We start from the raw sequence: 21,921 nt of genomic DNA, 5'->3' as shown, positions 1-21,921 counted from the left end.
CATTTCAACGCTGTTCCCACATCTTGTGAGTCAAAACTGGTGATCAGAGACAAACTTCCGACTACCAAATTAAAAAGAGGAAGCTCTGGGCACTGCCTATAATACAGGAAATGTCAGCATGCAGCTTAATTAAGGCATGACGGCCTATTCCTAGTATTTCACTCACAACTTTCTGCTCTCGTTGCATTTCTGACATTTTTTTGACTCGGGACTTTTTAGGACGCTCAAAATAACAGCTGGGGGGATTCCTCATTCGCCTGAGGGTTGCATAATTAGACCATTCAGGGGATGTTTGGGGGATTCGAAAATCCTCTGCAGCTTTTCTAAGAGGAGATCTGGAGGAAAAGCAGCCAGATGAGGCACCATCTCCACACGGTGAACTAGAGAAGCCTTTGGATCATCTTGAACGTGCAGCCATACAATATCCCTGTGCCTGAAAATGAAGCTGGTTTTTGATGTGGGCTTAAGAAATCTCAGAGAAGGTTCAACAGCAAGAAGGATAAAGTCCTGCATGGGGGCAGATAACCCTGGGAAGCATTTTGGCTGGGGCTGAGCACTGGTTGAGCAGCAAGCCTAGGGTCACAGCGGTCACCATGCTGAAGATGAGCCAGCATTGACTGGGGACAGAGCTACGTTTGAGATGCAGGACCACCAGGGAAACTGATACCACTCTCCTTGGCACTGAGTAGACACCGATTAGATCCTGTGTCCGGTTTTAGGGACCTCAGTTCAAGAGGAAGGTGGAGAAGCTGGAAAAAGCAGAGGCTACCAAGATGTTGGGGCCCAGGACCTGGGTGGAGAGCGGGAAGGAACTGAGCTGGGATGTTCTGGAGATGTGGGGTTGAAGGGAGGTCTAACAACAGCCTACAGTTCCTGGAGGGGCACTTACAGAGACTACAGAGCCCAGCTCTCCTTGTTGGTGCAGACCATATGACATGACAAGCACCATGACAAGCACCACCTCATGGAAAGTCATATCTGACAGGATGAAAGACTTCCCTGGAGGGTGGTGCAGCCTTGAGACGAGCAGGTGGACATTTCCATGCCTGGAAGTCTTCAAGACCTGATAAGGAGAGCCACAACCAACCCCCACCTTGTGTTGATGACCCCAAAGTCCCTTCACACCAACCCCTGTAGATGCGTAAATCACAGACAGGTCAGTAAAGACACACAAGGGAGGGCCAGCCATCCAGACAGCCCCACAATAAGACAGCGGCCTAGGGAGGTCAGACACGTCTTCTTCAGCTCTTATCAGCATCCTGAAGCTAAATGAAACTCTAGAAGCAACAACAAGCACTGTGCTCAACCACGAACCCACGTGGCTATGTCCTCCCTTCTCATCTGCACCAGCAGAAAGATGTATGAATGCACCAGCATTTCTGTCACCAGAGTTAAATTTCAGAAGACAGCCCACCTCACTTCTCAGGCACGCTGGCAGGTGTGTCTGTGTTACACCAGTCTCCCACTTCATCCCAGTGACAGCCTCTTACTGGTCAGCCCTCTCCCTCCCTGCTTCGCTCCGTACATCTACGTAAAGCTCTCCAGACTTCAGCTGTGGTGGTTGCTACATGGGAGATGGCACCTCCAGGTTCCCTGAGCAAAAAAAACCAGGTGGAAGCACCGGGATGCCTCTGTGGAGGTGGATGTACAGGACCGGCTATCACAGGCACCCCTGAGGTCTTAGTAGTTTTAATAAGCTGCCTAGGTTGTTCCTGGAACTGCTGTCTCACCACTGCCTTCCCATGCATCTGTTATGTGAATCCTAAACCTCAGTCGGTTCTAGATGTTTATCCTGGAGCTCGTGCCTTGAAAAAACTGATATATAGGGTTTAGGAGGAGTTGTTAGCTTCTTCTAAATGTTTGTTTTTATTAACAAGGCAAGTTAATTTCAATGATTTGCACTTTGCCTGGCTCTTTTAATTTTTCTGTAAGGAAAACAGCTGAAGAAATGCTGGAAGATGCAGCACAGCGAAAGGGAGCACACTTCAGATGGAGAAACCCTGGGGCAATCAGCAGGCAGACTGACCCAACGCCCCACCATTAAGTCTAGATGCCACCAATTACGGCAAAAGTCCTCAACTCGATCATGCTGCTGGAAGCAGCCTGCGGTTGGGGTTCACTGCCTCCAAATAATAGTAGACCACTCAGTTTAGAAAGCTGTAAAGAAAACCACCATGCGGAGCAGGCAATGCCTAGCAAACACTTGAGGCTTATCAAGGTTCAGTAACTCAGCTGTTAATGTTTTCCCTGCCAGTGCACAAAATCAATTTTGCCAGGAAAGATCAGCGGCCACGAATGCAGAAAAGCACTAGAAATTTAAATAAGGCACGACAGCATGAAAGGTTTGCCGTTTCCAAATCTTTTTCTCTCTCCAATACTTATGAAAACAATGGAAGCGCCGGGAACAAAATGCCGTTTGGTCCTCACGCGCTACGGATACAGAGGGTAGGAACGGCAGTGCCATGGGAAAAGCACAGCAGCCCCCCAGGGATGACCCTGGCCTGGGAAAAGAGGTAAAACCTGAGGTGCAAGGGGATTTCAGAGAGCAACCACAAAAGGAAGCTGCAAGTGAAGTCACACGAATATGCTGTCATCAGATGACGCGCTTGGCTGGAGTCGCAACAACCGTGTACTGCCCTTCCCCGCCAGCTCAGCCTCCCCGAGCGAGTCAGCGCTTCCCGGAACAGGGCGGCTTTGCAGCACTTCACTTGTGGCCATGTCCCTGTCCATTGCACAACCTCCAAACCTCACGCTGAGTGCCGGGCCAGAATCGGTCTGTGTTGACTTTCACGGAGCGCCCCGGTATGCCACGCAGCTGCGAGGGTGGCAGAGATAAGCATCACGCTAAAGTGTGGAAGCAAAAAAAAAAACCCCAAAACATCTGCCAGGCGTTTTCAGGGTATCCATCAGGCTGGGAGAACCTCAGAAACCCCAAAGCTACTTTCACCTCCAAATCTGAACATCTGCTTTAAGACCCACAAGATCTGCCAGCTGGTTTTGTGCTTAAGGAACACTTCCTACTGAGGACAGCGTGCGATAAGCTCAAAGCTCAACCTCAAAGCCATCTGCAGCTGGGAATGCACTTCTGCAAAAAGGCTGTCAGAGGTTCAAATTAGACCGTCAGGAAGAAACAAGGAAATCGTGGCTGGCTGTAGCAGTCACGGCTCAAAAGGAGCTCCTCTCCTCACAAAGGAGCGCAGTGGGGACAATCAACAGTCAATCTCCTCAACTTTTCACCTAAGGAAAAATCAGAAGACTTTCTCCCATTTGCCATCAGAAGCGCTGGGTCCCCAAAACCTCAGCATGAGACCATGCCGTTGGAGTTGGCGGTGAGCCACATGATGTGGTTGCCTGCCTGTAACCTAGCCAAAACTGAACGGCATGTAGCTGGGGGCTTCTGCCAAGCCTGGCACCGCTGCAGACTGTGCCACAGGGCTCCTCTGCGTCGCCTAAATGCAAGTTCAGTATCTTCTCTTTTAACTCAATAACTTTTCGGAAAATTGCCAAATCCCTGCTCCTCCCTGGCATCGACCGCTGCTACCTGCACACCGGCTCCCTTACCTTACAGGTTTTGCCTTACCGTAGACTCCCTTCCCCAGGAGCTGCAGAAACCGACTGACTGCTGTCACCATCTCAGCCTTGTTCAGGTCCAGAAGGGAGACAACCTGGAAGCCCAGCTGCTCCAGAAGAAGACTCAGCTCAAACACATCCGTGACGGGAGCCATCAGGTTGGGATGATGCTGGTAGCGGTTGTTGCCCACTAAAAGTGCTATCTTGCCTGTAGCTAATGGAAACACCAAGTGACAAAGCTGTAAACGCTCAGCAGGAGGCAAGGTCGCACCTCCTTTGATTGAGGATACGGGAAATCTTTTCTTACATCTAGGCAGGAAGGACAGACCCAACGCCGCTACAAGCCTGGAAAGCCCTGCAGAAAGCCCTCGGCTTTCTGAACACTTTGACAAAATACACAAACCATCACTTTGAAAGACGTGAAAAATTTTCACTTGACAACCAAAATCCCAGGAGCGCAGGAGGATCTGCGCTACCGAGGTTATTTGGCACCTGCCCTACTGTGGCCGCAGGTCTTGTGTGCCAGCGGTGCCTGGGAGGGGGACGCACTGAGCCAGGCTAAGAGGTCCTTTCCCCCACAGGGCTGACGGAGAGAAACCCTGGACTCCTGCCTTCATTTTATCCCCACTTTCCAGCGTAGGAGAACCAGATTTATGGCACTCAGTAGCGGTGGGAGCGAGGAGCTCTGCCCTGCTCCAAGGAGGTATTTCAAGGAAGGGAGAAGGTGTCATGTGAACACCACTTTTAAACTCATTTGGCAGGCATGGAGGTCAAGACTGGGTTACTCATTAACAGTAATCTCACTCCACTTGCTGAGACTGATCAGGGCTTGGCAGGGGATGGGACTCATCCTGTGCTCTGCAGCTCTGACCTCAAAAGCCCAACACAACGTGGGCATAAAGGCTTGAAGCGGTCTCTGTAGGAAAAGCACTCCTATGCCCTGTCCTCCCATCCACCCTGGAGCCTGGCTTTTAATTAAGGGAATAATTGCTCAGGAAGAAAAGACGACAGTACTCACCAAAAAACTTTTCAGAGCGACACGTACCTGGGAGAGAAAGAGGGAAACAATAAGCCTGTGCCCAGCACCAGCTCCCATTTGAGGTCTGAAACCTGCTCCAACATCCCCCAGCAACGCAAAGCTGGATCAAACGCCGCAGAGCACCTGCACAAGCAGCACTCCTGGGCAAGTTCTTCACAGCCTGATTGCTAACCTTAATGGCAATTTTGGGAGGATTTATGAAATCCTGAGCAGCTGGGAAGCAAAGCTTGGCGAAGGGGGAGGGCAGGGGAAAGAGGGCCAGCATGGAGGAGCTTGTACCCATCAGCAGGTCTGCGGTGCTTCTACCAGCCCTGCCTGAGCTGCTGCGCTTCCCGAGATGACCTGCCTGCTCCCTCACTGCAGCGAAAACAAAGGAAAAACGACTCAAGATCAACATAAGCTTCAAAACAGAGAGCTTGTCCCCATGAGCGGTCAGCGCAGAGGAAGTCGACTGTTTGCTTTTGATTGTGATAATATTCCCAGAGCCTTTCACCACCCTGCTTTGCCTTTCCCTGCCTTTTAGCAGTTCCGGCTCAGAAAAGCCACCCCAAATGTGACTCACTTTCACGAGCTCCACAAGCTCCCCTGCCTGAGCGCTCCCAGCCTCTTAAAATCATCATTACCCTAACAGCTGCAGCTTTTCCTATTTAAATTAAAAATGATTAGAAAAAATCCTGCCCACAAGAAAACCCTAAAGCCCTAGAGGCTCAAAAAGAAGAAATTAAGGGCATATTTTGAATTGCATAAATCTCACAGGTGTGGAAGACCTTTAGCACCTGAACCAGCGTTGCTAATGCTTCAGGGATGCCCTGGAAAGCCATCAGAACAAGCACATTTACCCTTTTCTGCCTCTGACAGAGCTGCCTGTTGCACATTAAAGCTACCCAACCTAATCCCATGCCCCTTTCCCTCTGCCTGTCCCCCGCCCCCGGATGCTGTTTTGCCAGCTGCGAGGAGGCAGGGAGAGCGCTCTCTGGGTATACAGGACCGATTTGCACTCTGGAGCAATTTTAAAGCCAGTCAAAAAGGCGAGATGAGAAGCTTATGACACAGAAAAATCTCTAGATGGAGTAAAGAGTCGGCAAAGCTAGCCCGTGCTATTCCCATCTCACAGCAGGGCAAAGGCAGAGGGCCAAAGTGGCTGTCACACTGAAGGTGGAGCACACCCGAGGCTCGGGGGACCCATCTTCTCCCTGGGATCCATCAAGCTCACGCAGCATCAGGCCTGGGCTGCCCGCCCAAGGGGCTTGAACCGTCCCAAAATAAACACCATCTTTTCCAGCTTTATGTGTCTGAGCATATCACTTCATCTCAGCAAGGCTGTAAATGAGTTTTTAGCAAAGGACCCTGCTGCGATTTGGCCGGGGAGCCATTAAACCCGCGCCTCGGCAAGGCAAGAAAACCGCAGTGAGCATCTGAGACCGCTTGACCTGCTCAAACGCGGCAGGTTTCCAACAGACTGCAGGACCCAGCAGCACCCCATGCCGCAGTACAGCGGATCACCGGGGTTTTGGGGGTTTTTTTCTTTTACAGACGCCACTTCCCTTGCTACCTCTGAACCCTGTTATCAAGGAATCCCTATTATCATGGGGCTGATGGACGCCTGCACCCGCCACTCGGCAGGGCTTGCGCAGCTCTGCTGAGATCATCGCATCCAGTATATCCAGAGTGTGAAACTGTGCTCTGCAGGCTGTTCCTGTGACAGCCACCGCAGGACTGCCAGGACACTCCGGCTTCCCTGCACGGCCCCATGCTTCTTTTCTACCCTGAAGCATCTTCCCTTCAGCTCCCTGCAGAAGCGGTATTTAAAACTGGTGGCCTTTCTTTTTGTTAATAAAAGTGTGCAAGATCTGTCCAAGGCGGGGGACAGTGCAAGTGTCAGAGCCACACAGGCTAACATGCCAGCACTGGGGTCCTTCTTCACCAGCCCGGCGCTTCCAGGCGAGAGCACTAAATTCCTGTCTGCCCTCTAATTACTTTTCATGCTAGAAGGTGATTTGCAGCAAAGCAGGCGTGGGTTGGCTCTGCTCACCTATGTGAATATCCACGGCGTTGGTCCAGTGCTCTCCGTGGCTATTGGAGGCACAGCAGAGGTACGTGCCAGAGTCACTGACCTTTGTGTGGGTGATCTAGACAGATTAAAAGTTAAATCGCATTATTTATGGTGAAAGTTTGTGGCCCCCCACTGGTATCTGCCAAAGGCACCCGTGTTCCTGGAATAAACAGTCTTTTTTCTTGCTATATGCTGAGACCTCATTCCTTGCCTCACAACGCTAAGAGATTTCCCATTATTTTGTCTGTCTAAGAAGCTCAGTAAGGCCATACACTAAGGTTTGCTGCTGACCTCAGCTTCTAGGGCGCAAGAATCCTCTGCCCAAATGCCTTCCTTTCTTTTTCCAGCAGCCCCCAAACCCCGTGCCTTAGCCATACTCTGTCCCAGGAGCCCCACTGGGAGGATGATACATGGCCAACATCAGAAGGTTTTCTGGTTTTCCTCTTAGGTGACATTTTCTAGATTTCTGATCATGCCCATTGCTCTCTTCTGGCAAGTTTTCAACTCTTATCCATCTCTCTTGACGTGGGACAAGAATCAGAGCAGTACTGGCTGGCAAGGACCTCTGTGGTTCTCCAGCCCGGGCTCCTGCTCAGAGAGGAACTAAAGCCACCACTGGGTCAGGCTGGCCACAGCTTTGCCTAGTCGAGCTGTGAAAACCTCCAAGGACAGAGATCTCACTGCCTTTCTGACTCCAGAATGAAGAACCCACCTCCGAGTGAAGAACCTCTTCCTAATCCCCAGCCTGAACTTCCCTGTGAAATGTGCAGTCTGAGGCCACTGTCCCCTATCATATCATCTACCACTACTGAGAAGAAATTGGATCTCGTCTTCGTTACCCTTCGCGTGATGCCCCAGAAGGAAATCTGCCTTTCTTGCATCAAGAAGACAGCACTGATTTACATTCAGCCAGAGACCCAAAATAAACCCAAATCTTTTGCTGTCTCCCTGACTCTTTTCTGTCGGGACTAACCACTTTTCCTTCTAGCTCTCCTGCGGGCAGACAGCACTCCCGCAGCTCTATCACTCCGCAGTCCCCTGCGCAGACATACAATAGCTGTTCTTGTGCCACTGCTGCAAAGAGGCACAGGAGACGTGCTGAGAGCCCTTGACGCATCTATGAATCGGTTACTTCTTAGAGAAACATCCACAGCTTTGAAAAGAGCGCATAAAATGTATTCCCTTTTCACCCAGAGTCCTTCAGTCAGCTATCAAAGCAACAGGGGTGGTACGTGGAGTGCTTTCTCACAACCCTGCAACGCGGCAGGGAAAGATAGCTGAGCACGAGGCTGCTTCTCAAGGGCTGGAGAGACGGGGAGGACAGGCAAGGACAGACTGCTTTCCACTGGCATTCACCTGATCACACAGATCAAAGCACGTCCAAGCCCTGACATGCAGATACGAGCCAGGCTTAAGGACTGCCACCTGTCACATCCAGGATGACAATAACACAATTTTCGGCAGTCTCTCCAAGGCTTCTGCGGCTCTCCCGCGTCCACCATCCAGCAACAAGCTTCTCCCATCACCCACCTCGGCAGCCAAAGTTTTTGAACTATCCCAAGGCAACATTACCCAGAGTTTTTTTTTCTTCTGTTGTTCCAGCAGGTTCCCATTCCGATACCACTGGTAGCTGGGGGCTGGGACCCCCATGGCAGCACACTGCAGCTGTAGCGGCTTCCCTACCTCCACCCTCTGTTCGGTGGGGTTGAGGACGATGACAGGTTCTCCTCGCCAGAGCCGAGGGGGCAGTCCTGTGAAGCAGCGACACAGAATTGGTCCTCCCTCCGCAAGGACAGAAAACAGTGGTGATCTTTCCCGTCTGCATAGCAGTCTGTGCGTACTGCCAGGAAAGCGAGCTTTTTATCATCGAATCATAGAAGGGTTTGGGTGGGAAAGGACCTCACAGCCCATCTAGTTCCACCCCCCTGCTATGGGCAGGGACACCCTCCACCAGCCCAGGTTGCCCAAAGCCCCATCCAACCTGGCCTTGAACACTGCCAGGGAGCCAGGGTAGCCACAGCTTCTCTGGGCAACCTGTGCCAGGGCCTCACCACCCTCACAGGCAAGAATCTCTTCCTCAGATCTAATCAGTATCTACCCTCTTTCATTTTAAACCCATTCCCCCTCATCCTGTCACTCCCTGCCCTTGTCACCAGCCCCTCTCCAGCTTTCCTGGAGCCCCTTTAGGGACTGGAAGGTGCTCTAAGGTCTCCCTGAAGCCTTCTCTTCTCCAGGCTGAACCACCCCAACTCTCTCAGCCCGTCTCCATCACAGAGGTGCTCCAGCCCTCAGATCATCACTTTTCCACCTGCACCAAGAGATGCCATCCCACAGGACATCACTGCTGCGCCTTTCTGCTCTGGAAGCAGGGAATCTTTGACAGACACTCACAATAGTAAACGACACGCCAAAGCCCTGCCTCTGGCTTCCCAAACCTGACACTCGCCCTTTCCTGCCAAGGGCACAGTCAACCTGCTGAGGTCAACCACACCCGGAGTTATTTTTGCTCAGCTTTGAAATAGCCAGATTGCCTCTTCCAGTCCCTCCGCCCAGTGCAAATGGGCAAACGCCTGGTATAACTCTGGGAAACCCACGGTGAGCGATCAGCAGGAGGAGCAGGTACATACAGCTGGGGTTATTTGGACCACGACAGGGACCTGAACCATCCAGAGGATGGACATGGAGGTCTGGCTCAGACCTGCAGCCTCACGTCGCTGGAGCAATCTTTCCGTATCGCGATTTTCAAGCCAGGAACTGCACAGGATGACTGTTGCAAAGGTGGGCAAAGTATAAAATATAGAAAAGCTACAAGACATGCTCGTACCTCTGGCGACACACTGATGGACCTCTACCTTCACCCAGTCGGAGAAGACGGCGTTTTTGTAGAGGTCATTGATTCTGCAAGTGTACAGTTGGGTCTGCTGTGCAGTGATAGGCAAATCTTCCTTGGTGGCACCAGGGATCTGGCAGCAGACAGACTAAAGGGAAAACACAGGCGGTGGGCAGTGAGTCCCCCCTCATCGCTGGTAGCAGAAGGCACCAGCAGGTCCCTGGTAAGAGCAGGAAAAGTAGGAATCCCTGGTCTCCTCCCCTCCTCCAGCCGCAGGGATGCGGGAGAAGGAGTTTTTCCAATTGCACGCTCCCTCCCAGCATCTACAGAAGCCCTCGGCATGTACACGCACTCTATCCCTCTCTCCTTCTAGCCTCCTGGTTCCCACGAGGTCTGCCCACAGAGGGCCAGCTCCATCACTGCAGGCAGGGACCCAGCCTGGTGCCATACCCAGGGCCACCTCCGCTCCCACCGTTACCTGGTACTGAGAAAACCACTGGTACTGCAGCGACGTGCGTCCCTCGGCTCTGCACCGCAAGGTGAAGGAGTATCCCACGGGGACAGAGACGGAGATCGGCTGCTCGGTGATCACAATGGCTGTGGAGAAACAGGATGCAGAGGTGGAAACAACCCGGCAGGGACAGCCCAGGCGTTCGCTCCCAGCCGGCGGCCAGGCACGTCGGGCTGCAAGAGGGGCCCCCGGCACCCATCACGGGAGGAAGGGAGAATTGGAAAAACAGGGATGCTCGCCCTCCCACGTCCAGGGGATGCGGTGGAGCTGTTTCGGGCGGTCTCCTGATGCCCAGACATATGGGCTGCAGCACTTTTTGCGCTGCGGGGCCGGGGGGATCGCCCAGGCCGAGCTGCCCACGGACTCACCTTCCTGCATCGCTTCGCCGGCGGTTCCTCCACGGCCTCGGCGGCCGCCGGCCGGGCCCGCGGCGGCTCCTCTCCCGGGGAAGCAGCGGCAGCACCTGCGGCGGGCGGGAAAGCAGCGCCCGGAGCTCGGGGGGCGGCTCGGGACCGTCCGGCGGGGCCGCTCGCCCGGCGTGGCGGCGGGAGGGCTGTGCGTGGCGGCCTCCGGGGCGGGGTAGGCCGGGCTTCGGGGCGGAGTAGGCCGGGCTCCGGGCTCCGGTTCGCCGGGCCGGGGGCCTCGGCGGGCACCCCCCGCGCGGGGCCGGGCCGCGGCCCCGCACTCACCTGCCGCCGGCCCCGCCGCCCGGGGAAGGCCCCGCCGGCCCCGCACTTCCGCGCCGCCGGGCCCGCCCCGCTCCCACAGCGGAACCGCGCGGGGCGGCGCCGAACGGCGCCGGGGCTGCCCCTCGGCACAGCACGGCCCGGAACGGCCCGCTCCGACGGGGGCGCGGCGGGAGGCGCCTCTCGCTCCGGTACCAGGCTGCCCGTGCCTCCCCTGCCCGCGGGTGACCGGTCCCGTACCCACGGGTGCCCTCACCTCCTCCCCACGGTGTGTCCCCCCTCTCCCCACAGCTGTCCTCGCCCCCCCTCCCCACGGGTGTCCTCACCTCATCCCCACAACCAGCCTTGCTGTGCTCCCCACAGCCACTCATCCCCATGCCCACAGCCATCCTCACCCCCCTCCCCACAGCCGCCCTCCCCACCGCCCTCGCACCCCACTCCTCACGGCCGCCCTCACCTCTCTCCCACGGGCCGCAGCCCCAAGGCTCATGGTGGAGCCACAGCTCCACTGCCTCTGCTCTGCCGGGCAGGTAGAAACCCCATCGGGCTGCTTCCTCCGAGAAATACCCTCCAGCTAGGCCAGGCATCACGAGGGCTGCAGGGGAAGTGGTGCTGAGCCTGCCCGGAGGTTGCACAAGCCCCTCTGGGACGGGTCAGAAGTGGGACAGACGGGGACGACATGGCGGTGAGCGTCAGGACTCGTTACAGCTGTGCCGTGACTTTCCTTTACAAAGGGCAAGTAAGGTCAGACTCATTAAACCAAAAGTCCTCACCTTTCAAGAGATGGGAGGGCCACGGAAAGGAGCTGGAGGTCTGTGAAATGGCGAATGGAGAGGACGGAGGGTGAACAGGGAGCGAGTGGGGGTTGTTCCCAAAGAACTTTGAAGCAACCAGGCAGGGAGTGTGACACAAAGCCAGCGGGGATGAAGCAGGTCTGCGCTCAGGACTTGGGGGGGCCCCGCTGATGGATTCCCAGCTCCAGGGCAGACAAATTCTCACCAGACCGGCTTTTCCTCAAGCCAGAGGTCCTGGGCAGCAGGTCCCCACGATGCCAGGAGTGACAAGGACGAGGACTTCAGCACAAGGGGGATCACAGACCATCCAGAGAAGAAGCTACAGGAGAGATCCTTGCTGATATTTTTCTCCCCTCAGGGCTGCAGAACTGGCTTTCACAATAACAATGATGGGAGTTGACCAACGAAAAACAAGCCCACCAGGGATGTCTCTCCCAAGTGCCTTCAGTGGCAGCGTGGAAGGGCGCAAGCTGGTCTCCAGGATGGCGGAGAGAAGCAGTTGTGGCTGAGATTGGTCACGAATCACCTCCACAGGGTTCCCTCGGGAATCCAGGGCAGAGCTGAGCCATGCCATAGGGTCGGAGGGACTAAGCAAGGCTGAGGGATGTGCCTCTACCTGCTGCTTTTCTCTTATAAGGGATGGGGAAGAACATGGTGGGAAAAAGCCAAACCCAACACAGTTGGTGGGTGGAGGAAGGATTTTCTCCCTCCATGCCCTTCCCTCTGTGCAGGATGGGACAGTCAACGCTGCACTCCTGCAAAGGTAGGACATGCGACACTGTGTCCATCCAATATGATCCAGAGTAATCCCTGCGCCTACAGGGACTGGTCCTGTCCTTTCCTTGATACCAGGAAGGTGATGCTTAACATAGACTTTGGACACATAAAGGACCTTCCTTTGTGCTCATCTCCCCAGCTGCCTCTGAGATCGCACAGACCCTCATTTTTCTTAATTTCTAGAGGGTCCAGCTAAGCATTTGGAAATATACCCTCGCAGGTTTAAAATAAACATATTAATGGATTGCAAGTGAAAGTTCTGGCTGAATATGTGTAGTAGCTCCATGTCATGCCTGTGATGCAGACTTATAATAGATGCAGCACAGGTAGCTAATAAAAATGATCATTAAATTAACCCCAGCACTTTCCTGGAGCTAAAGATGACACTTCTGCTTGATGCAGCATCTCTTCAAACAGCTAGAGGTTGCTGCGTTCCCCATAGACTGCTTCTCTGGGCTTCAGAGAGAGCATCCTCCATCAAATACCTAGACACAAAGTCCGTCGTGCTTGTCCTCTGCAAGAGCCCTGCCCTGGCACAGTCTGCATGAGTATTTGGTGAAGAACCAGCGGTGAGAGCTTGTTGATGTCACGTTGGAGAGCAGGAAGAAACCTGCAATTTCAGAAAGGGAGGAACCTACGGGTGTGCGTGCAGGCTGGGAAAGGGAAGGACGTACTGTGTGAGAGGAGTGAGAGAACATCTGCAACTCTCGCTGTGAGTCAGCGCTGGATTTGCAGGCAGCGGAGGAAAGCTTTGCTAACAAGGGTTGAAGCCTTGTGGCTGACTGGCTTAGGCTTCAAAAACTAAATGGTGAGAGAGCGCGTTTCCAAACGGAGACGGGAGCAGAGGGCACTGTCACTCCCTGCGAACAAAATGATGGGAGAGCAGATGTTGTAAGAGGAAGCTCTGTCTCAGCAGGGTGATGGGCACAAGAGCCATTCAGAGCCTGAAAGCGCAGAAAAAAATACATCCACTGTGCATCTGGGGGAAGGGTCAAGCACCACAGCAGGCTTCATCTCACCACAGTTGAGCTAAGCCTGTGGTCACTATCCAGATTTCCCTCCGCTACCAGGGTGAGGCACAGAACCTCCGCATGACTGGGGTGGGAAGGGACCTCTGGAGGTCTCTGGTCGACCCTCCCACTCTGAGCAGGGTATAGATCAGTTGCTTGGCATCTTGTCCCGTCCACAGCTGACTGTCTCCCAAGATGGAGATCACTCACCTCTCTGGGAACCTGTTGTATTGTTTGATCCCCCTCACAGGGCAATTTTTTTCCTACCATCTAATCAGAACTTTCCTCCTTGCCACTTGTATTTGTTGCCTCTCAGACTATCGCTGTGCACCTCTGGGAAGAGGCTGGCTCTGTCTGGTCTGCACCCTCCTGTGAGGTAGTTGAAGAAAGCAAGGAGGTCGCCATTAGCCCTCTCCTGAAGACTTAAACCTGGTTTCTCTCATCCTCTCCTCCTATGTCACATGCCTGAGCTCCCTCAATCATCTTGGTGGCCTTCACTAGACTCACTCCAGTATATCAGTGTCTTTCCTGTATTTGTGAGTCTGAAACCGGACACAGTTCCAGGCCTGACACAGAGACCCACCTGTTGTGGACACCCTTCTCAGGATGGTCTGGGCTGTATCTTCTATCAGATTAACACCCCAAGAGATAGGGCTCATGGTGACGGGATGGTAAAATAACGTGTAATTCATATGCTGGGACTTGAATTAAGGTTTCCTGAAGCTGTGGGACCTGAAAGTCCTCCTCCTTTCAGAGAAAGAGATGGGAGCAGGAGGATGGCACCTTGGGTCCTTCCAGCCTAGCATCCTGCCTCCCACATCAGGCAGCAGCCGGGGCGCAGCGAAGGGCGTGAGACTGGGGCACGTGCACAGTGAATATTCTTCTTTTGTAGCTCAGAGACTTCTAGAACCAAAGGTAGTATTTTTGTCTTGAGGAAACCTCAGGAGATTTTCTTTCCACAGATTTGTCCTACGGGGTTTCTTAACCCCTACTGACATTGAGCAATCACAGCAATGTGTGGAAGTAGCTTCATGCCAAAGTGTGTGAGGAAGCACCTCTATTTTACTGATTTTATCTCCTGCTAATTTCACTTGATACCCCTGGTCTTGTTCTCGTCCCTCACAGCTGTGTATACCTCAGTCATGTCTACCTCAGTTGTTCCTTCCAGGCTGAAGAGTCCCAGTCTATGTAGTTGTTCTTTCTGCAGCGGCCAGTCTGGACCTCTGGTCATCCTTGCTGTCCTGCTGTGAGTTTTGGGTTTGGGTTTTTTTTTACTGTATTCTATTTGAGATGGATTATTCCTGAGTGGCATTAGCCCATGCAGAGCCCACTGCTGCCTATTGAAAATTAGTATCCGTTGTTTTGTTAACATTCATTTTATGCAATTTCATCTGCTATTTTACTGCCTGGTGAAGATGAAATCTTCAGTCAGCCCTCTGGGACCACCTTCTTTCCCCATATTTCCTAGGACCACATCCGAATGTCTTATGAGGTCCATCTCCTTTGCATTTGTCAAGACCAAGTATCCTCTCTGGTATCACAAATCCAGCTATTTACATGCCTGATAATGTCATCACCTGCCACGGTGGCCTGCAAAAAGCAAATAAAATCCAATGCCTTCACCTGAGATGACAGAAGGCTCCTTCCAAAACACTGCTCAAATGCAAGACTATCCTGAGATCTGAGCTGAGAAAAGCATTTCACTGGGCCTTGAGTGGAAGAACTACAAGTCTGATCAGGCTACTGTCATGACTGGATAAATCCAGATTTGGGGTGCTTAGGACACATCATAACTTCTGCAACCACAAAAAACAAATTGTCAACCCAGTATACGCTGGCTCAGACAGGTTAACAGGATCCAAGAAACTTTATATGAGACTAAAATTCACTTGAGAGTCCTGGCTTTGGATCTGGTCGTGTCTGCAAGCACTGCTCTACTAGATTGCATGGCTGAATCCCCCACAGCCACCACCTCTCTCTGCAAACTTCTCCCCAAACCCCTGGTCTACAGATGTCACTGCCCTCCCATATGCCTGGACTTGGGCATCTGCTGGCCTTGGCAATTCTCTTGGTGGACACCAGTTTCTCCACATGCAGATCTGACTCAAGTTGTAACCACCCCCTTCTATTTGGGCTGAGGTTTGATAAATCAGTGACAAGAGCAACTTAGGTCAAGGCTGAGTTTTATCAACCTGACACACACATTGTGTGTGTCTGTGCACACCCACCGCCCACGTATCGGTAATGCACATGCTATCTGTCTCTGTGCACACCTCTGTGCCCATGTACAGGTGATGCACACACAGTGTATGTCCATACACACCCCTGTGCCTGTGTAGATGTCATGCACACACTGTTTGTGTCTGTGCACACCTCTGTGCCCATATACAGGTGATGCACACACTGTGTGTGTCTATGCACAGCCTCATGTCTTTGTACAGGTGATGCACACACTGTGTGTGTCTATGCACATCCCCGTGCACACACCATGTGCGTACATACACGCTCCCGTGCCCATGTATAGGTGATATGCAGTGTGTATATCCATGCACATCCCTGTGCCCATGCATAGGTGATGCACACACTCCGTGTCCATGCACGCCCCTGTGCCAGTCCCTACCTTCCAAATCACAGTGTTTGCTGGGGAAAAGGAATCAGGGTGTCCTGCACCAAGTGATCCATGTGGCCATCATCTGCCCCGCTGCTTGCTGCTGTGTTCATTATCTCTCCTGCCCAGGGAGGATCAGCTCAAAGCCTGTCATTTTTGCCGGTCTGGAGCTCTCTACCATCATCTTCCCACTTCTGCAGCGATTACTGCTGTGCAGTTGTGGGCAGACAGCTGATCCGCAGCAAATCTGCTCCATCCGTCAATCCTGCACTGGAGAGATGCAGTGCCACCAGCGACGTGCCTGCGGTGCATGATACAACAGCTTGACAGGCAAGACAAAGGCGGAACAAGAATAAATCCCATTTTATTACGCGTTATGTTTTCCTTTGGTATTAAATCACTGCTGGTAATAGTTTGTGACATGTACCCACCTTTTATAGCCCTCTTTTGTGCTGTCCTTTTCATGGAGACAGAATAAATAACCGGCACAGACCTTCTCCCGTGCAGCCCAGGAGAAAAACCAGGCTGCCATGGTGCGAGAGGCTCCCGAGGCCGACACAGGGACGTGACTGCCGTGACCGTGCTCCAGCCAGGGTGGGAGCCTTGTGCCTGCGAGATACCGGGGACTCTTTTAGCTGATCCTGAGACATCTTCCAGGTGTGAGAAATCCCCTAAATCGAGGCGGGGAAGGTGGAGGTTATCGTGAAAAATAAAAAATAATTAAAAATACACTTTCTCCCAGAAGGATGAACTCCAGCTGGCAGTGATGGCGGGAGCAGGAGGAGACCCGGCAGTCAGGCCCGGGGCAGGCTGGGCCCTCGGCCCCGCGGAGGCCGGGCCGGGCTGGGCCGTGTCCATCGCGTCACGTCTCCACCGCCCCCGACTGACAGCGGCATGTGCGGGGCGGCTATAAATGCTGGCGGTGACTGACAGGGCGGGCAGCGGCGGCGGGGGCAGGGGCAGCCGCAGCCCGGCCGCCGCCATGGGCTCGTCCCGCCGGGCCCTCGCCGGCCTCTACGGGCAGGAAACCAGCAGTATCGAGGGCGCGGAGGAGGCCGAGAACGCAGCCTGGGCCTCCCGGCCTGACCGGCGCAGCTACCTGCTGGGCATCCGGCCCCAGAACAGGTGAGGGCGGCCAGGCCGGGGGGTGAGGGGTTGCTGAGCCATGGGTGTCCCCCCTGCCCGGGTGCCGCCATGGGTGCGTGGAGGCCCTGGGACGGGGACAAGGCCTGCGGGAGACGTTTCAAAGGCAGGTGGAGGACCGAGGCGCGGGGGGAGCGGGGACAAGCTGGAGGTGAAGCGGGAGGAGAGCAGGCTGGCGGCATCCCAAGCCGTAAGGCAATACCCTGTCCCCGAATGGACTGAGGTGACGGCCAAGCTGGAAGTGGCATGGCCACCTGGGCCTTTCCCTCCCTGGAGATCATCTCTGGGGTGGAAAAACCAAGAGATGGCTTGGGCTTTCCAAAACAGCTTGTTTGCTGCGGGACAGCCCTCTGCTTCCCAGAAAAGGGCTGTGGGTTTTTTGTGGTTGTTGCCGGGGCAGGGGTTGTCAGCGTCGCACATCGTTTTATAGCAGGGCAGGTGTGCTAAGTTGACTGCCGTGCTGTGAAATCCTGATGGACACAAGCTCCTGCGTCTCTCAAGTTAAACTTGCGTACAGGATACCGCGCTGACCTTCCTGCCTTCATTGTAGTGAAGCCGCTTGTGTTATCGACACCAGACTCCGAGCAAGGGGCCCGCTGCATGTGTGCCTTATCTTATTGCCAAAAAGGTATTTCTGCAATGTAGATACAGGCCGAGCAGCGATGAGAATGGCATTCCTGGGTCAGAAATGAGGTCTGTGGTAGAAATAAGGCTTTGTTCGCACAGGAGAAGGTATGATAAACATGTTGTCGAATGAGGCTGGCTGAGGTTAGCAAATACAAGGCAACGTGCCAGCGAAAGCAAAGGTGTCGGTGATTCTGTTAGTTGTTCAAAATAAAGCCTATAAATGACTTTGAATTCACTAGGAATGCTCTTCAGTCTGTAAGCTCTGGAAACGAGCGTGCCTTTTCCCTGTTGACGATTTATAAATAATCCATTTCCAGCGTGTCAAGGGTTGATGCCTCAAAGAATCCAAGATTCGTAAAAATAAATACAGGACCAAAAGAGACAAAAACGTGCTGCCTGGAAGTCAGATGTTAAAGCTGGGGTAATGCCAAAGTCAAGTTGCCTTAATTCAGTTCCTTTGTGCTTGTATCGTAGCACGTGGTCTAATTGCAGTCTGTCTGCATACCGCGGCATCTTCAACAAATGCCCATACAGCGTCCACTGCCAATCTGCGACCTCAGACCGTACCGTGCACAGGAAATCTGTAACTGAGTCCAGGGCCTCCATTCTGTGGATTATAAGTAGCGCCTTCATTTTCCACAAATTGTCCAATCCCTTTTTCAACCCACTTATGTACTTGGTTGTCAAAGCCTATGGCAAGGTAATTTCATTTTGCTTGTTAACTTCAGTGGCTGCCCCATCTGTTGTAAGAAGCAGTGAATAAATATTCGCTAAATAGCAAAACTGACCTTTCCCTGCATTCATGACATCTTCCAGTTTCTCTAATGAATAAAGGAGGAGGAGGAATATAAAAGTCTCATTGCCCGCATGGCCCTGATTGCGCCTACAAGTGCTGAAGACTTGAGCCAGGATGCGTGGAAACTGTGGTGTTGTCTATGATGCAGGGCAAAGGCTTGAATAAGTGGGGCTTTTTGTCCTGTAATTAAATAATGTATCATAACAATTCTGGAAAGCAAGTGAGTGGAATGGTGTAGCAAGAAGACTTTCAGAAAGCAATTAGGACTTTAATTAAATCCAGGAACATCTGGAGAGCTTGCCTGGGAGAACTTGAAAAGCAAAATGAGCGACATGCATAACAGCAGATAACATTCAGCAGTTCTCTTTAACGCAGAACGTATTTGAATTTGGTGGGTTTGGAGCTATCAAAAGTATGGGACAAGTGATGCAGGCACAGAATTGCGGTGGGAGGCTGCTGTGGTGGTGGTTAGAAAGCAAAAATGGATATTCTGATCTGAAGAAAGTGTGGGGTTTTTTTCAAGCTTCTCTGTTGCTGTCTTTATATGTGTTTGTAGACTTTGTTTAAGCGAAATATTTGCCTGCTCTCTTCACCCATTCTTAAAGCAGGAGAAAGCGTAGTGACATGGCAGAGGTACTCACAGACATGGAAATATCTTTATGAAAAGAAATTGAGTTTAGGAATCCCCGCTTATAGGGTGGCTCATGAACATGTTTCACCTATATACTTGCATTCATGACCTGTCTAGAGAATAGTCTGGATGGTTTTACTTGGTCTTCCTAATCCTATAGGAGCAAAAGGATGTTGTGTAAATTGAAGTATACTAATTTGGAAACCGGTACAGGTTTTTTTCTGGGTTTTTGTTTTTTTTTTTTTAAACTTGTAGAAATTATCGGAAGTGGTGCAGCAGAGGCCAAAGGAGTAGAGGCATTGAAAATGGCCATAGAGAGAACATCATCCCTTTATTAAACCAAGGATAATTTACCTTTTGTGCCCTTGGGAGCTGGTCTTTAGGAAGAATCTTCTCTTGTGAGCAGATGGGTCAGTGACAAGAGATTACTGGCTTTCCTCCGTCAGTCTTTTAACATACGTGATAACAGACAATGTGAGGACCAGCTTATGGTCATGCTGACTTGCCTTCTGCCCTGGCAGCTGGCAGGATTTTTTTATTTTGGGGTAGATGTGTTTGTTTTTTCAGAAAAACTCTTAGGTCTCAAAGCACTTGACTATAATTACTTCTCAAAGGGAGAGGAAAAGCTGCCGGTCCTGTCCAGGGTCTGCTTTAGCTACATTCATAGGCCACAAACAACTTCAAGATGACTCTTTTGGTGTTCTTTTTGTGAGAACTGGCTCAGTCTGGAGAATGTCTTGTGCAGAGGGGTGCAATTTTATGTAAAAACTTATGGCAGAGGCTTCATCTGAGCCCTAGGCAAACTCCTCTGCTGGAAGCGATCTGCACCTCTCATCTAATGCAGATGTCTGCTCCTCGGCCTCGTTACAGCATTGCCTCCTTGCTTAAATATCTTTCTACTGTCATAGCTTCATCATATGCAGATATTTATAGAGTATAGTGACATTGCCTCTGATCTTTTCTTGGACGGCTGTCTCTGGTTGCGGTGGCAGTTGAGCTCAGGAGAGTGCCTTGCCACCTGGCTTTTCTGGCTAGAAACCATTCCTAATCTTCTACCTCTTGCTTTGCACATAATATCAAATGAAGGTGAAAGATCTGTTACTATAATAAAGTGAGCTGAAAACGCAGGAGTGCTTAGTTCCTGAAAAGCATGTTTAGCTTTCTTAGTTCAGAGGTGTTCACTCTTCAGCAGTTGGGCACCTGTAGCTTTTTACAGGACCTTGCTTTTGGCAACAAGTGGTGTAAATCCCTGATGAGAAACCAGCTGTGGCATCTGAGGGAATTCAGTGTATCCGTCTCGTCGTATGGAAGTGTCCCAAACTCGGAAAGGAGGGGCACCCAGTACCCACTCAAAAGGCAAAAGTAAAGGCATTGGTGGGGCCATCTCCGGGGTCTCCAGGGTAGAAGTGTCTTTTTCCTATTGGTGTAATTATCAGTGCCCAGTTTGAGTGGGGCCCCTTACCCCCACAGTTGTGGACAGTGAATAATAATCCCAAGCTGCATTATTCAGCCCCCTTTCTAAAGCCTCCTGCCCATATCTCCTAGAAGATCAAGCAGAGCTCAGTATGTAGGCCCATGAGCCGATAACCTAGGCTGGAAGATCAGGATGTGGAGCTGGACAAACAGTGCTATTCAGGACCACTGTTAAAATACAGAACATATCACATGTGTGAACTTTGCTCTTCTCTGGAAACCTTATAAAATTTCACAGACCTGGGATCCCATCTGATTGCATGGAGGGGAGAGCATGGTCTCCTCTGAACTGGGCACCTCTTCTGCCACAGCAGAGGCAGTTTCCAGGAGGTGGAATTAAAACCTGCTCTATCCTTACTCAGCTTCAGCAAGGGGAGGAAGGTCTCAGGTGAATGAGGCTCCTACCTCACACCGACTCAGTCTCACACTTTACAGCATCTCCTGGTCCAGGAAGAAGGCAGAAGAGCTGTTACGAACACCTATATTTTCACCTTGCTTCTTTTCTAACCCACAGCCACAAAAACCTTCTACGCATGATGAGTTACCAGAAAGATGTCAACCTTCCTGGGCATCTCAGTGTCCAATATTTGCTTTGCTTTCTTTCGTCTTTTCTCGTTCCTTGATGTCTTTCAACTAGCTACCAGTTTAATTTGGACTATAAAGGCAGCAGTAATTCAGAGTTAAAATACATAGATCTGAGACATCTTCAGAGTGTTAGGGAGGCTGACACAGGAACATGTAACTTAATTTATTGTTTCCCACCTTCTCTGTTAATGAAATTTAGCTCTAAATTGTTGCATGCAACTCCGTGTTCATCTCGGCTCAAAGTAAATTACCTGCAGAAAAACTGCCATATTTCTCCAGCTCCGACATCGATTCGTTCCATGACCTTGACAAGCAAAGACTCAATACATCCGTTTTCCACTCTGTAAAATAACAATGTGTCTTGTACAGCTCCATAGCACTCACAGCTGCTTTATCACAGGATTGCTGATAATTACTGCCATGGTATATGAAACACAAACGCACTCATTCAGTGTGCGCATGAAGTGCTTGATAAGAAGCGGGACACATGGCAGGAAAGAAGCCTTAAGCATAACCATATGTACATGAAAGCTTCATTGTTGGCTTTTAAATGCTGAAAACTGTTTGCTACTGACAGCTGAGAAGACGTTCAGAGTGGCTTGTATTTGTCTCAAGTAGTATTAACCTTGGAGGCAGAGAAGTTCATGTGAAATCTTATACTTGGAAGTCTGCATGTGCAAAACATGCCCAATAATGTCACGGGTCAGAGTGTCAGCAAGAGGGACCGTCCGTAGGGGATAGCCAGGGCCATCCCTCTGTCCTGCTCTTGGGATGGAAGGGCTGCCCAG

At 51.8% G+C, this 21,921-nt stretch overlaps 2 protein-coding genes across 5 annotated transcripts in view; one reads left to right on the top strand and one right to left on the bottom strand.

Annotated features, from left to right (window-relative positions):
• Positions 1-11,266, bottom strand: part of LOC129210763 (mucosa-associated lymphoid tissue lymphoma translocation protein 1-like) — a 30,038-nt gene extending 18,772 nt beyond the window's left edge. The window contains exons 1-8 of one of the 3 annotated variants that reach the window (XM_054836949.1): positions 11,147-11,266; positions 10,372-10,466; positions 9,971-10,089; positions 9,487-9,640; positions 8,235-8,413; positions 6,642-6,738; positions 4,589-4,615; positions 3,581-3,784 (exon numbers count right to left, since the gene is read on the bottom strand). In XM_054836949.1, coding sequence (XP_054692924.1) covers positions 3,581-3,784; positions 4,589-4,615; positions 6,642-6,738; positions 8,235-8,413; positions 9,487-9,640; positions 9,971-10,089; positions 10,372-10,381 — 790 coding nt within the window. In that variant the 5' untranslated portion in view covers positions 10,382-10,466; positions 11,147-11,266. Of the gene's footprint in view, positions 1-3,580; positions 3,785-4,588; positions 4,616-6,641; positions 6,739-8,234; positions 8,414-9,486; positions 9,641-9,970; positions 10,090-10,371; positions 10,763-11,146 lie in introns of those variants that run through there. The other 2 variants (XM_054836950.1, XM_054836951.1) reach the window with 2 other exon arrangements.
• Positions 11,267-16,791: 5,525 nt separating this feature from the next.
• Positions 16,792-21,921, top strand: part of ALPK3 (alpha kinase 3) — a 35,575-nt gene continuing 30,445 nt past the window's right edge. Inside the window, exon 1 of one of the 2 annotated variants that reach the window (XM_054836832.1) lies at positions 16,792-17,003. In XM_054836832.1, coding sequence (XP_054692807.1) covers positions 16,792-17,003 — 212 coding nt within the window. The remainder of the gene's footprint in view (positions 17,004-21,921) is intronic. The other variant, XM_054836833.1, reaches the window with a different exon arrangement.

Source organism: Grus americana, chromosome 10, assembly GCF_028858705.1.
Source record: "Grus americana isolate bGruAme1 chromosome 10, bGruAme1.mat, whole genome shotgun sequence".
Classification (NCBI taxonomy): Eukaryota; Metazoa; Chordata; class Aves; order Gruiformes; family Gruidae; genus Grus; species Grus americana.
Note: the sequence above shows the minus strand (reverse complement) of the source record. Positions and strands in the feature narration are given on the sequence as shown.